The sequence below is a fragment of the Nesoenas mayeri genome, assembly GCF_963082525.1.
Source record: "Nesoenas mayeri genome assembly, chromosome: 3".
NCBI classification, from domain to species: domain Eukaryota; kingdom Metazoa; phylum Chordata; class Aves; order Columbiformes; family Columbidae; genus Nesoenas; species Nesoenas mayeri.
The window spans coordinates 7,073,641-7,087,494 of NC_137544.1; the positions used below are offsets into that span (position 1 = coordinate 7,073,641).

Genomic DNA, 13,854 nt, shown 5'->3' on the forward strand with positions numbered 1-13,854 from the left:
AATTGAGAATGAAAACTTGAATTAAAACAGCATAGTGATCTTCAACTTAAATACTGCCGGAATGTGAATGTGCTTTGGGAACAGCATCTTAAAGCAAGTTAATTGGTGCTTAAAGATGGCTGTGTAATATTCAAGGGAAAAAGTGATTTAAAAAAGATGATCTTTTTTCCTTCTACTAATGTGCACCCTCATTTATAATATGCTCTGTATTAATTATTTCTAACAAGGGTTTGCCCACACATAGGAAAAAAAGTCTGACCTGGAGATATATATATATTTAGTAAATTGTGGAAATAACTGCACTATTATACGACAAGAGTTGTTTGATTTAAGCAGTCCCAAATAGCTCAGTCTCCTTGGAGGTCAAGTTCACTGAGTTTAGTGGTGTCTGGTGAGGTGAATTGACACATGGGTATGTGTTGGTCTTAATTCCTGAATGTTGAGACCAGTGGGACTGAGCAGTAATTTGAAGTGATTGTATTTTCTGTCAGTAACTAACAAGTTATGATTTTCAGCCCCCAAGGGGTTGTATTTAAAGCTCAGTTCTTTCACAGTCGGTTTCTCAAGGATCAGCCAGTTCTCTCCTCACTCCTGGGTAACAGTAAATGCCTCATTCAATTGAGCTATGGTCTTCTAAATGTGAAACCTGGACTTTTCTCATCAACAAAACGTGTAGCTTCTGTATCTATATATACCTACATGTATCTATATGTATCTAGAGGGTTATAACTAAACAAAGAGTTAACTCGGTTGAGAAAAGGTGAGAAACTGAAGTCAAGAGGCCGCATAACTTAACAGTATTATCAAAACCCCTTAAATTTATGGTCGAGGGAAGAGGATTTAATCTTTATTGCAGTTCTCGGGAGTGCATACTGTGGAAAGAACTTAAAGGCTAAAAGATGTGCAGGCTATTTTGAATTTGGTTATAAAAGTTGCGTTTTTTCAAATTACTGTCTTCTGGAATTCTGCACATGGAAATATTTTGCCCCTGAATACTATCTCATAGGTTTTAACAGATGTAACAATAACTTAAAAATTCTCCTAACACCTAGATTAAGTTCTTCTGAACTAAATTTTATGGGGGGAAATAAATGTTGTCCCTTAAACCTGAAAGATTAAAAGAATATTAAGTACTTCTCTTATCTACCAGTGATTAATCTTAAACAACTATAGCTCATTTGTATGCTTATCTCATTTAAAATAGGTTCTAAGTCAGGTTAAAAAGCTATTTAAATGAATTTGCAAGACACTCTTTTCAGCTGTTCTTTATAGAGCAAGGGGTAGTGGCTTTAAACTGTGAGAATAGATTTAAAATTTAGATATAAGGAAGAAATTGGTCAGGTGAGGTGGTAAGACAATGAACAGGCTGCCCAGAGAAGCTGTGAAACCCCATTCCTGGAAGTGTTCAAAGCCAGGTTGGATGGGGCTTTGAGCAACCTGGTCTAGTGGAAGGTGTCCCTGCCCATGGCAGGGGTTGGAACTAGATGATCTTTAAGGTCCCTTCCAACCCAAACCGTTCTATGAGTCTTGATAGTATGTTTCGAGCAATAGGAAAAATTCACTTTGCCTGGTGAGGCATCACTCTATCACTGAAACCATTTTTTCCTGTTGAAACATGGTAGAACTCATTATTGTTCTTTATTGATTATCGCTTTCAGCAGCTATAGCTGTGCAATGACAGGCTTTTAAACGTTGGCCTAAAAACACATTTGCAGAAAATGTATAAGCAATGTTTCATAAAACTGATGGAAAACACAACATTGATGACAGACTGTAGAGCCTGAATGACAACTGAAATAGCAAGAAATGTTAGTGATGTAATTACTTAATTGCCAGAGTGTCCGATGCAATCTTGGTGTCATTTCATACAGTGTTATGCTAAATATACAACTAGAACAGACATGAGGTATTACAGCTACAGTAACATTCCTAGAAAAGCTCTTTAGCAAGAGCAGTGCACACAGCAATGTTACTTCCACTTGTTTTCTCAGAAGACCAAATAAATAGTTTCAGGTATTAACCTTTTTTTTATTATTATTTTTTAAATTTACTTTCAGAGTCTGTTTTCAGTGGTCCTACCTCACCTGTGACCTCTCCAGGAAATGGGGGTGAACCTGCACCTGGACCAGCACAGCCAAAGAAAATCCGAGGGATTGGCTTTGGAGATATCTTTAAAGAAGGCTCAGTGAAACTTAAGACAAGATCATCCAGTACTGAATCAGAAGATAAAAAGCCAGATAAGGTTTGTAGCGGTTCCTACTGTTATTTTTGGGTTTCCTGTAAAAATAATTTAAAAGATGTGGAATCTGAAGGTTTTGTCCAGGCTTTGTCCCTCAAAGTAGGAGTCTGCGAGTTCACTACATCTTCGTGTGAATGCTGTTAGACTGGAGTTTCAGAACCTACCTTTCAGTTTACTTTCTTGTCATGAGATTAATCATTCAAGAGCGTGTTTCCCTACTTTCCACCTTGTAACTTGGGAATATAAAGAGACTATCTAAAATAATTTCAATAAATATGAAGTCTGCTCAGTGTTGAATTGTGTTATTTGTGTATAAACACTAAAATATGTTGGCACTCTGTTTTGTTGGCTTGTCTGGCAAGTTGTCTAGGCTGTTTCTCAGCAAGAGGGGAGATGAAGTTAGAAAGTGTTCTTGCATAGCTTAAAGACAATGAAATAAACAGCTGAGTTTAGTGCTTAATATTCCATTTACCTGGTTGCCAAACTCATGCTGAAGGTGGACAGAACAGCACGGAGAGCCCTAGGGAGATAATTCTCATGAAGGTCTTACAAAAATGGATTCTTTGGATTTGTGCTTGGTTTGCTTTGGAGTTAGATGTAGGCATGCTGGAAGGGCATTCTCAGTCTTTAAGCCAATGAAGGAAAAAGCTGTCATCAGGAAACTCTGGAGCAGAGAGGGCTTATTTTTTCCTTGGGGAATTCAGAGACTGTTCAGCATAGAAAGGCTGAGCACTGGTGTATTATATATGAAATGCTCAGGGATTTAGGTGCTCCTGCAGGAGATGGTGAGAGAACCTTCAGCTGGTCCCAGCATCCAGCCTGTACTCAGACTATTTATACCCCGTCTGCCTAAACTTCCTCTCGCGCTTCTAATTGCATCTCATTTTGGAAGGGGGAAATGTAGAGAACTATTTCCACGTTGGACTTGCTTAATCTCATAGGTGGGTTATTTTAGTGCTTCCTTCATACGGCGTTCTGGAGCGAGTTAAATTGCATATGTACTCCAAGAACATCCCGAGCTACCGTGACTTCCTCTATGGTATGTCAGAGGTACCAAAGCCCAGCCCACAGGCATCATCTGGTTTTAGGGAGAATAAATCTAGTTTCTTTGACAGTAGGAAGTCTGCAAAGTTTAACTGTAAATGAAAATGAACAGAGTAACTAAAGGCAATGGGATTTTTCGCATCAGTAACGCAATTAGGGCTGTTCAGGTAAGTACTGGCTGTAAGATCATATTCTATGTTTGTAGCTCATAGGACTGTGAAGAAGTGTATGGAACTGAAGCTGTTTAAGTATTCCTGGCAGCTCAGTATGTATCCTGAAGAGAAAAAATATAATTTATATATCTATATATATTAATAATTATTTTGGTTAGCTGTTAATCCTGAAACTTGTTACCAGTTGCAATGCCTCTGTGATTTTTTTGGTTCAGGAGAATACTCTTGTGTTCTGGTTCTGTTCTCTGTGAATTGCTCAGAGTGAATGGAAGCTGTGATGAGCTTTCATGTGCTCTTATATTTGTCTGAGTAGTTAAGAACTGATTGTCTCTTCAGCGGAGGTGATGTATGGCTACTGTATATTCCTGACTTATTCCAGTGCAAGGCGTGCATGGTCAGCAAGTTACTTTCTGCAGAGCTGTTACATGGAGGCAATTTTCAGGATAATGGAGCAGTAATGCTTGGAAGTGCTCAGATACAATAGTGAAAGTATATCTGGAAATGTCCTGAGACTGACTTAGAGTTTGAAAGCTGTGCTGTGTCTTTAATCGATAGACAAAATTCTAATTGCAGTGGCCATAATGAAGTAACTACTCTAAGTACTTAATGGGAAGGCTCATTGAGTCTCTTGGAGATGGTCATTCGCATCATCTCAGCTAATGAAAACCTGAGGACGTTCTGTAGCCTAATAAAAAATAAAAACTTGTAATGAGGTTTGTTTTGGCTTTTTTAAGGAAATTCTCTTTTGTTCATACAGCCATCACCTAACCATCCCCCTGGAACAAAGCTAATTCATCTTCCCGCTACAACAAAAACTGAAAACTCATCAGAAGCAGTAAAATCAGAAGCAGTAAAACCAGAAACTGAAAGTAAACCAAAAGGTAAGGCTGATGGAAATACACACCTATTCCTTGGTAGTCCTCTTCACACTGGGTTTTTGTGTAATGTTCTGTACCTTTGAGGAGTTGTGCAAGTGCAAAAGAGTCTGAAGGAGTTTTTGCTTGCATTTCTGTGGAAAGTGAATCAAAACCAACATCTATAGGGTTGTCTCCCAGAACAAAATATGGCTAAGGTATGAAGTTTTATTGCAGCAGCCCCTTCCTATTGATATGCTATTGATGACATGCTCAAACTGACTTATTTCTGCCCAGTTTTTTGTGTTCAGCTGGGATGCTGGAAATCCATGGCTAGGGAACAGTCCCTGACCCAGTCGCTGTCCCCAGGATATAGAAGTGACTGTTAAGGCTCAGGATTTACTGTGGAGTTGCCAGTGTGCTGTCGTAACTGTACGTTAAATTTCTTGCATCAGAAAGTTGGTGTTTGTGTTTTGTTGAAGTCCATTCACTAGGTAATTCAGTTCCATTGTGGTTCTGTTTATAAGAACTTCTTTTTTATTTTTCTTTTTTTTATTATCTCTGAGAATTTATGACTTCATTTAACTACCAAGTTGCATAGTTTTCTCTAGAGAGATATTTTTAAGCTAGCCCAAAATAATCTCGTGGGAGTGCCAACCCCATATAAAAATTAACTTCAATTATGTCATATGTAGACAGCTCATTTTGCCTGGTTCCAGAGCGGACGTTTTTCCGACTTCTGTATTGTAGTTTCAAGTATATTTTTGTTTTGTACGGAAATACGTTATTTTGGTGTCAGTGGGTTGTTTTACATGGAATGAATAATTTGCAGAAATAAGAAAACTGCAACAAACAATTGACTTCTTGCCTGTGTTTAGGAGTTGTGTAATTTGGCACAACGGGATACTTAAAAGTGCAGATTTGTTAGAGCCCTAGTTTATTTGTATCTATAGAAGTATATAGGGCATCCTATATAGATCCATACACTTTTAGCCATATTTTGACTCTATGGAGCTGGATAGCTATAAATAGCTTTTAAAACCATGTTTACAAACAACTGATTAGTGTCAAGAAGTGTTTGATGTAATGGCATAGAAATTGGGCTAATCCAGTAGTCATGCTGAGTCTCTGCTCCCCAGTGGAACAAATACATCAGAGAGGAACTTAAATAAAGTAGTTACAGATGCTATAGGAGCGCAACAGTAGATAATACCTACAGACACCATTTAAAAATATCTTGCAGCCTTTGGAAGAAAACTCAGTTTTCTTCCTTAGTGTTTTAATTTTGATATAGACCATGTTACAGTTCACGTATATCATCTTCAGTTTTGAAAGAGCAAGTTTAAAATAAACTGTGTTCAATATGATAGCAAAACCTCGAGAGGTTCTCCTTCCCCTCTACTCTGCCCTGGGGAGACCACATCTGGAATATTGTGTCCAGTTGTGGCCCCTCAGTTCCAGCAGGACAGGGAACTGCTGGAGAGAGTCCAGCGCAGGGCAACAAAGATGCTGAAGGGAGTGGAGCATCTCCCTTATGAGGAAAGGCTGAGGGAGCTGGGGCTCTTTAGCTTGGAGAAGAGGAGACTGAGGGGTGACCTCATTAATGTTTACAGATATATAAAAGGTGAGTTGTCAGGAGGATGGAGCCAGGCTCTTCTCGGTGACAACCAACAGTAGGACAAGGGGTAATGGGTGCAAACTGGAACACAAAAGGTTCCACTTAAATTTGAGAAGAAACTTCTTCTCAGTGAGGGTGACAGACACTGAACAGGCTGCCCAGGGGGGTTGTGGAGTCTCCTTCTCTGGAGACATTCAAACCTGCCTGGACACCTTCCTGTGTAACCTCATCTGGGTGTTCCTGCTCCAGCAGGGGGATTGGACTGGATGAGCTTTCGAGGTCCCTTCCAATCCCTGACATTCTGTGATTCTGTGAAATAAACAGAGATCTCTAAAATGTTTAGACTAGCGTGGCTTATTTTGCTGTGGCTCTGCTATTTCTGGAAAACTTGTTTTGGCCTCAGGTGCAAGTATGTAAAAATATTTTGTTTAAAGAATAAAATAATCACAATTTGACCTCTCTTTCCCCCCACTATGTTAGACTACAACATCTGTGATTTCTGCTACTGTATTACGAGTCTCAAGTCTTTGGAAAATATTGAATTTTAAACTGCCTTTTATTAAAAATATTTACTGAAGTTCAGATTTACTGTTTTGTAAATACTGTCTTAAATTTAAGTGCTGGAAAATAAGATGCTGCAGTGGAAAATTGTCCATATTCTTAACATTTGTGGCTGGATTTCTGGGGTGGTGCCGAGTGCTGGGGTCGCACATTTGGGAAGCTCAGTGGTCTGGAAGGCTCCTCATCTCCAGCCTCCTGGGGGAGGGTGAAACGTTCCATTTCTGGCCGTTTTCTGCCTGTTAGGGGACTTGGTGTATGTGAGGAGGGGAAAGGAAGGATTATGCAGTTCATCTGTACTGGCCAAATCCCCAGGTAGTAAGGAAATGCATGTATTTTTACACAGGATATATAGAAATATAATACACTTGTGTTACACTTATTCATAAAAATCCTGAAATTTGATAGTTATTTTTAGTTAGTGCACCTGTTGATATTTTTATTGTTCCCCCTCTTCTTACCCCTCCCCTTTTTTTCCCCCACCCCTTCCCTTGATTTTTGTTGTTGTTGGTTGTTTTCATGCATCTCCCTGACATGGTTCTTATGTTCTGTGAAGAATTACAGAAGCATAACATAGTCAGTCTATAGTTGAACATTTTTGATCACTAGATAAGGCAGTAAAATAACCCATGTTCTTGAACTTATGATTACTCATGTGGTTACATATCTACATATATATCTATACAGATATCTCTCTATATATCTCTTAAGCTTGGCTTACTTTTGTATTGTAACATAGTCATTGTCGCTGACCAAGCTAGGTTTTTATTTAATAATACAATTGGTGCAGTTTTTAACTAAAGATTTCTATATTAATTAAAAAAAATAATAACAACAACAAAGAGATTCAACTGCAACTCATTTATGAGTTATGATTTGATGTTGTGCTGCTCTCACTGGGGCTGATCCAGCTGCTCACTTGTGCATGTTGTCAGTGCCAAATACCCAGTAGGTTGTGGCAGCAAATTAGTGTCTTTTTTGTTTGCTTCCTCCTCATTCTGTCAGATGCAGAAATACAGCCTTTTAATCTACTAATTAATTTAAATTGTGCTGGAGTTAAAAAAAAAAAAAGCTGCAAAAATTGTTTTGCAGTTAAGATTCTGTATTGATGTATTTTGGCCTTTCTGATGTTGTTTTTATTCTAGTGTGGGAAAGGAAGGAAAACAAATCCTCTTGCTTTTTCACCTGAAATCTTTAGCGCAATTTTCAATGGATTAGTTATTGAACTGTACCAAATGGAAAGAAAGAAATTCTTCTTTCTTCTTTTGGAAGGAGAGGCTGTGACTGTCTGAGTTGATCACTGAGATGGGCTCTGCTTTCATGTGTTTGGCCAAGGAATTCCTTTGCTTGGGTTACTTGATTTCGCTGCAGAATTTCAGCACATGTGCTACTTTAGTGTTTGAAGTTTCTGTAATTATATGTGTTAATAAAGTATGTCCCTTGAAACAGTTGCATGTATTTGATTAGGATTGCATATTTGAAATTTAGATCAATTTTGAGAAAATATGTAAACTCTCAATAAAAATTTGAAACTATTTTTGTCTAAAGTAGCTCAACATTGAATATATAATGCTATGGGGAGAGATAGGCTGCTATGATTCTAACTGAGTAGGCTTCTCCCTTCTCCTTCTGAAGTCACAGTACCTGCATTAAGTTGCTGTTGTGGAAGAAAATGTTTAGAAGCTTAAACTATTGACTTCACAAAGATTTATTGCTATCGCTCTGTAAATATATAGTCTTATTTTTCTTGTGGTATGAATGACTCAGTGAACATTTGTAAAGCAGTCTCAGATGGCTGGTCTAGAAGGAATATTAGGGTTATAGTGACAATTTCTGAGCTCTCCTTTCATGGAATTATGTATGTTACTGCCCATAGTATGCAAGCGTGTGGTAATTGTGCTGCTTTGTTTCAGCAAAGGAATATTGCAGGACAATATTTTCCTATGAAGGCTCGAATGATGAACTCAGCTTTAAAGAAGGTGAAATCATTCAATTAATCAGTAAGGTAAGATGTTCGCTCTGCTTTAACCATGTAATCAGCTTCTGTGGGTTTTGTACAGGTAGGTGATATGTAAAATGTGAAAGCAGGAGACTCTGTTGGAGTAGATATTCCTGTAGACTGATTTTTTTTTCATGTGAGGGTCAACTCTTTGCCCTGCACTTGGTGGAGATACAGATGTCCTTAAACATCATTCCAGAGTGGGGATTTATCTTAGATTCCTCAAAGGCCATCAGATCAGTATGTACCCAGTGCCAAATGTCTTTGCAGTGAGGAAACTGGAAAAGCTTTGCAAATATCCCTTTTTCCTTCAGAAAAAGGGATATTTGGTGATATATCAGGCTGAGCTATGGGTGATGGTTGACAAATATTATTCTGTCAAAAGGCGAGAAATTAAGACCTGTGCTTTACTGATTTTGATGTAGGTATTGTGGCAAAAAAAATGGGAAAATGTTCCAGTAGGAGAATGAAGTCCAGGTGTTAGAGACACTTGGTGTTTCAAAATAACCACACAGAAGTTAATGATACTGTCTGGCTATTCAGAGAAACATGATTATTTAATTGAATGTTCCTATTTGTGCTGAATATTGAAAACACTTTTTTGGAAGGTCATCTTGTTGCAGAAAGGGTTTTAAACAAGAAATGAACCTACCCGTATTTAAGCTCCCTGCAGTACTCTGCAGCCTTTGTTCATTTATATGCTGCTATATTAAAGAATGATTTCCCTAAAAGAAATGGAAGCTTTCTTTTTTTGTTTTCGGCTTTCACATAGTTGCAGAAGAAAAGCAACACTTTTCTTTAGGAGGATTATAAGTTTGTGGACATGATGGCTATTTTCTTAACAAGAAAAATGATATTATCAGTATTATTGATTGTGATCACGGTGGAAAAGAGCAGTTATGGAAGGTGCTTTTTAAAGTGCCACAGCCCTTGCCACAGAGGATTATCTTCACTGAATCTCTTGCCTTTTTGTAAACCAGTTTACCCAAGCCATGTGCTGGTCCAAACTGGAGCAAAGAAGAGTTATCCAGAGCAGAGCTTCCCTTCCATAAAACCATCATTTGAAGTCTGAGTCTATTGATGTAACTGTCAGGTGATGACTCAGGCCATGGTTTTGATCTTGCCAAGTCACAGAATCACAGAATGTTAGGGATTGGAAAGTGTTAAGGCACTTTGTGTAAATCTTGTCCATTGGCCATTTATTTTCTGTTTGTTCTCCATGTGATCATTTTCCATGGAGTTGTCTCTGACTTTATGTCCAAAGAAAATTTAGCAATAGATGTCTTATTCCATTCTTCAGTGCAAACTGTTCAGAAATTGGACTCTATGGTACTTAATTGAAAGGGTTGACAGAGGGAGAAATGAAAGAGAACTTTAGCAAACTTTTACTTTCAGTGCTAATCACCTTTTCAGGTCTTTTTTCCTTCTTGTTCCTCCTTTAGTTGAATATGAGGTGGGATTTTTTAAAGCTATTTTATATTTTATTCCCCCCTACCACCTCCTTTACCTGTTCAATGTCTCAGCTGAACCGAGTGCTGAGTTTTGTTGCGTACAGAACTTCGGGATGAACTGTTTGTGCTGCAGACAGTGACACATATTGACATTGGACTTGTGTGGGGGAGTGACATGTACAGTATTTGGGACCTAAGGCCCAGGGGAAAACTGTATTTATGTTGCTAAAATACTCTAAAATCTTCATACTTTCTGTTACAGACAAACTGAGCCCTTGATCCAGTAAGATCCTGTTAATGGATTTCTGTGCCACTGAAATAATTCTCTATAATTCTTTTTTTCCTTATGTCTTAATGCAGTTATTGTTTCCTCAGTAGGGTGTATCCTCTTGCTGCCTCACCCTTTGCAGACCAGTGGACCTGATCAGTCACATCAGAATCACTTTTATTAAATAGAATTGTGTGTTACTGCAGTGACACTTGACATATTTACTGAAAAAGTTACTGGTCGAGGAAGTTTAGAATGTTGGATATAGTGCACCGGGTTATAGCTGGTTTTATGTACTTTCCTTCCCCTTGCAGACCTTATCTTTATACCCTTATCTTACATATGATGTAATATGATTTCGTATCCTGCTTTTTAGAAAACAAAGTGACCAAACCTGTAGCTGTTTTCCCTTGCTAAGGTGGCTAAAGTGTTCCTCTTATAAACGTGGTGTTTCAAACAAACAATTATTTTATATTATGGGTAAGAGCAAAAATCTTATTCTTGTAACTGTATCTGTTCTGGGGAAGAAGAAGTCAATATTGATTGAAATGTCCTGTTATTTGTTTTAGGACACTGGAGAGCCAGGCTGGTGGAAAGGAGAACTCAATGGTAAAGAAGGAGTCTTCCCAGATAATTTTGCTGTTCAAATACAAGAGTCTGATAAAGACTTCCCTGTAAGTTCTTAAGCGTATTATGCAGTATCACAAGAAAGTATTGACGGAAGTGCAATGAATAAGAGACTCCAAAGCATGTTATGCTGCTTAAGATATTAATACAATCGTGGCATTTTATTACTTTATTTAGAATTAGCACTAAGAAAGAAGAATGATTTAAAGGTTAATGTTTGCATTTAACTACTTAAAAATTAAACTGAGAGATGCTTTTCTAGATTAACTGTAATTAATGAGGGTGACTAGGTCATATAGAATCACAGAATGTCAGGGATTGGAAGGGACCTCGAAAGCTCATCCAGTCCAATCCCCCTGCCGGAGCAGGAACACCCAGATGAGGTTACACAGGAAGGTGTGCAGGTGGATTTGAATGTCTACAGAGTAGGAGACTCCACAACTCCCCTGGGCAGCCTGTTCAGTGTCTGTCACCCTCACTGAGACGAAGTTTCTTCTCAAATTTAAGTGGAACCTTTTGTGTTCCAATTTGTACCCATTACCCCTTGTTCTGTCACTGCTTGTCACCGAGAAGAGCCTGGCTCCATCCTTGTGACACTCACCCTTTAGATATCTGTAAACATTAATGAGGTCACCCCTCAGTCTCCTCTCCTCCAAGCTAAAGAGCCCCAGCTCCCTCAGCCTTTCCTCATAAGGGAGATGCTCCACTCCACACATATAGAAAAGGATATACTTCTGTTAACATGGGTTGTGTGTAACTCAGTACTAAATTAGACACTTACTGCTTTGAAAGGGATAAGCAATCAGTCTCTTCAATCTGTAGTTTTTTAAGTAACAATAATTGCAAGATGTTGAATGACCCTGTGGGAGCACCTGGGATTTTTCCATGTTAAGGCTTGCCAGTGGGTTGCAGTGTGTGGAGGATAATCTTTACGAGGGATCTAGAAATATATATATATTTTTTTTTTCCACCATCTCATGTGTGAACTTATAGAATCCACATTTTCATGTGGCACTCCCTGGGCTTGTCATTTTTGTTCTTTGGATTTTTTTTTGGTTGAGGTTAGTGTGATATTTTGGCTCTGGCAAGTTTGCATAGCGAAGATGGTTGTGTTAATTCACAAACGTATGTCATCCAAAGATGGGATGAATTCATCTCCAGATCAGGTCATGTAAATGTAGACACCTGTGTCTCAGCATCTCAGAGTTTCCTAGTGATTTAGTGCCATTTAGTCTGGAAATGGGAATTGGTAGATATGAGCTGATGGAGATTGTTATTCATTTAGCATTTAAGCACAGTTGCTTTACATAGCCAGCAAGTTTAATTACTCCAAGTCATTGTTTTCTTTTCATTTTTATTCTCAGCTTTGCAAGAATGGTGTAGATGCTGTAACAAATGTCTTACTTGGTTTGAGGGGTGGGTGGGTAGTACCACTGTTTCACAATACAGAACTGCTCCCTTGAGAGGGAAAAGAAAATAGTCTTTTACCATAAACAGCGTTTCCTATAGTCAGACCTTGCTTTGATCTTTTATTCTGCTTTGTGTAGTGTGTCTCAGTGGAGGGATTCACCTTGTACTGAGTAGCTTTGAAGTTCAAGGCATTGGGTGGCGGATAATTATAATCAGCTATTTGATATCAACTTAACAAAAACACAAATCAGTGTCATGTAACTGTAAGCGATGCTGAACTCTCAGTGTTACAGTTTTTGATGCAGGCACAGCTGGATAATGTATTTTTCAGAAACAAAAGAAGATACTGTCTTGTTACTTAAGTTCTGTAGCTTCTTCCTTCTCTGAACCTAGACAAAGACATTTAATATGGGTTTTCATGCTTGCTTAATAACGTTTCATTTGCCAGAACAAAATCTTCCTGCATTAAGAACTTACGGAATAGCAGTAGGGGCACAGAAGTGAAATCCATCCATAGCAACTGTTTTCAAAATACCCACTACAATGAATTTGTGGAGGGGCTGTACAGCTTCAGCAGTGCTTGCATAAAGAATAGGGATTTTCGTAGGCTTTTGTGATCAGTTTTGTGATCAGTGTTTTTCCTGCAGAGATGCTTCTTCTAGAGTATTTTAATGAATCAGATTCTGAGAATGAAGTGGCTCGAGGTGTCTGTCCTGAGAGCTGCCAGTACTGCTTCAACAGGATGGAGATTCAAATTCAATATTATTAGTTATTAGGAAAGTGATAAGTGACCGCATTTTAAAATAGAATTATTTTCAGTCTACAAATTGTGACACCATAACACTTTGTACATTTTTTAATGGCTTAGAGCAGTTCGTGCACCTTTCCCCACTTAAATATACAGTAATAAAGAAGCTCAGAATAGCGTTTTTCATGCAACCGCACTGTTTGCTGCAAACACTGATAACTCTTCTTTTTGTCTGACAATATTGTAATTTAAAAGTCAATCAAAAAAGTTATGCTGATATTTGGCTTACAATTAAAATAGGTGCAATTGGAACAATGATTTGGACTAGAAAAGATAAAGTTCTTAATTTTTAGCTCTTTGTACCTCTGCTTATGCGCGTTGCTGCAGCACTGATCTGAGATTTGAAGAAACCTGCGTTTTGTTCCTGGTTTTGCTCTTGGTTGTCTGGGAGATATCAGAGGAATCACTGGAATTCTCTGTGTTCCTTGTATGTGAGTTGATTGCCTCCTTTGTGAAATGCTTTGACGTCTGCTAGTAAACAGGCTAGACATTGCAAAATATATAAAACAAAACACAAATAAGTCTGCCTTCAATAGAGAATATCTGTTTATTTATTAGACTTTATTTTTTATTTCACAGAAGCCAAAGAAACCTCCACCTCCTGTTAAAGCTCCAGGTATGTAGTATATGTATGGTGGTACTTGTATGAGGAAATATTGAATTTCAGAAGCAGTGCATGACTTCAAAAGAAAATTCAGAAGTAGCTTTGTATTTCCTAGCAATGCAGCTACTTGTAGTCACCATTTGAGGTTACATTTATGCTTTATTTATTTTGCTGCTGCTATATATTTCCCCAAATTATGCT

At 38.2% G+C, this 13,854-nt stretch overlaps 1 protein-coding gene across 1 annotated transcript in view; it reads left to right on the top strand.

The window, feature by feature from the left end:
* Positions 1-13,854, top strand: part of CD2AP (CD2 associated protein) — a gene marked incomplete at both ends in the record, with an annotated part of 71,578 nt that overhangs the window by 39,687 nt on the left and 18,037 nt on the right. The window contains 5 exons of the mRNA XM_080342891.1: positions 2,058-2,242; positions 4,214-4,337; positions 8,400-8,491; positions 10,774-10,878; positions 13,629-13,665. Of these exons, the coding sequence (XP_080199017.1) occupies positions 2,058-2,242; positions 4,214-4,337; positions 8,400-8,491; positions 10,774-10,878; positions 13,629-13,665 (543 nt within the window). The remainder of the gene's footprint in view (positions 1-2,057; positions 2,243-4,213; positions 4,338-8,399; positions 8,492-10,773; positions 10,879-13,628; positions 13,666-13,854) is intronic.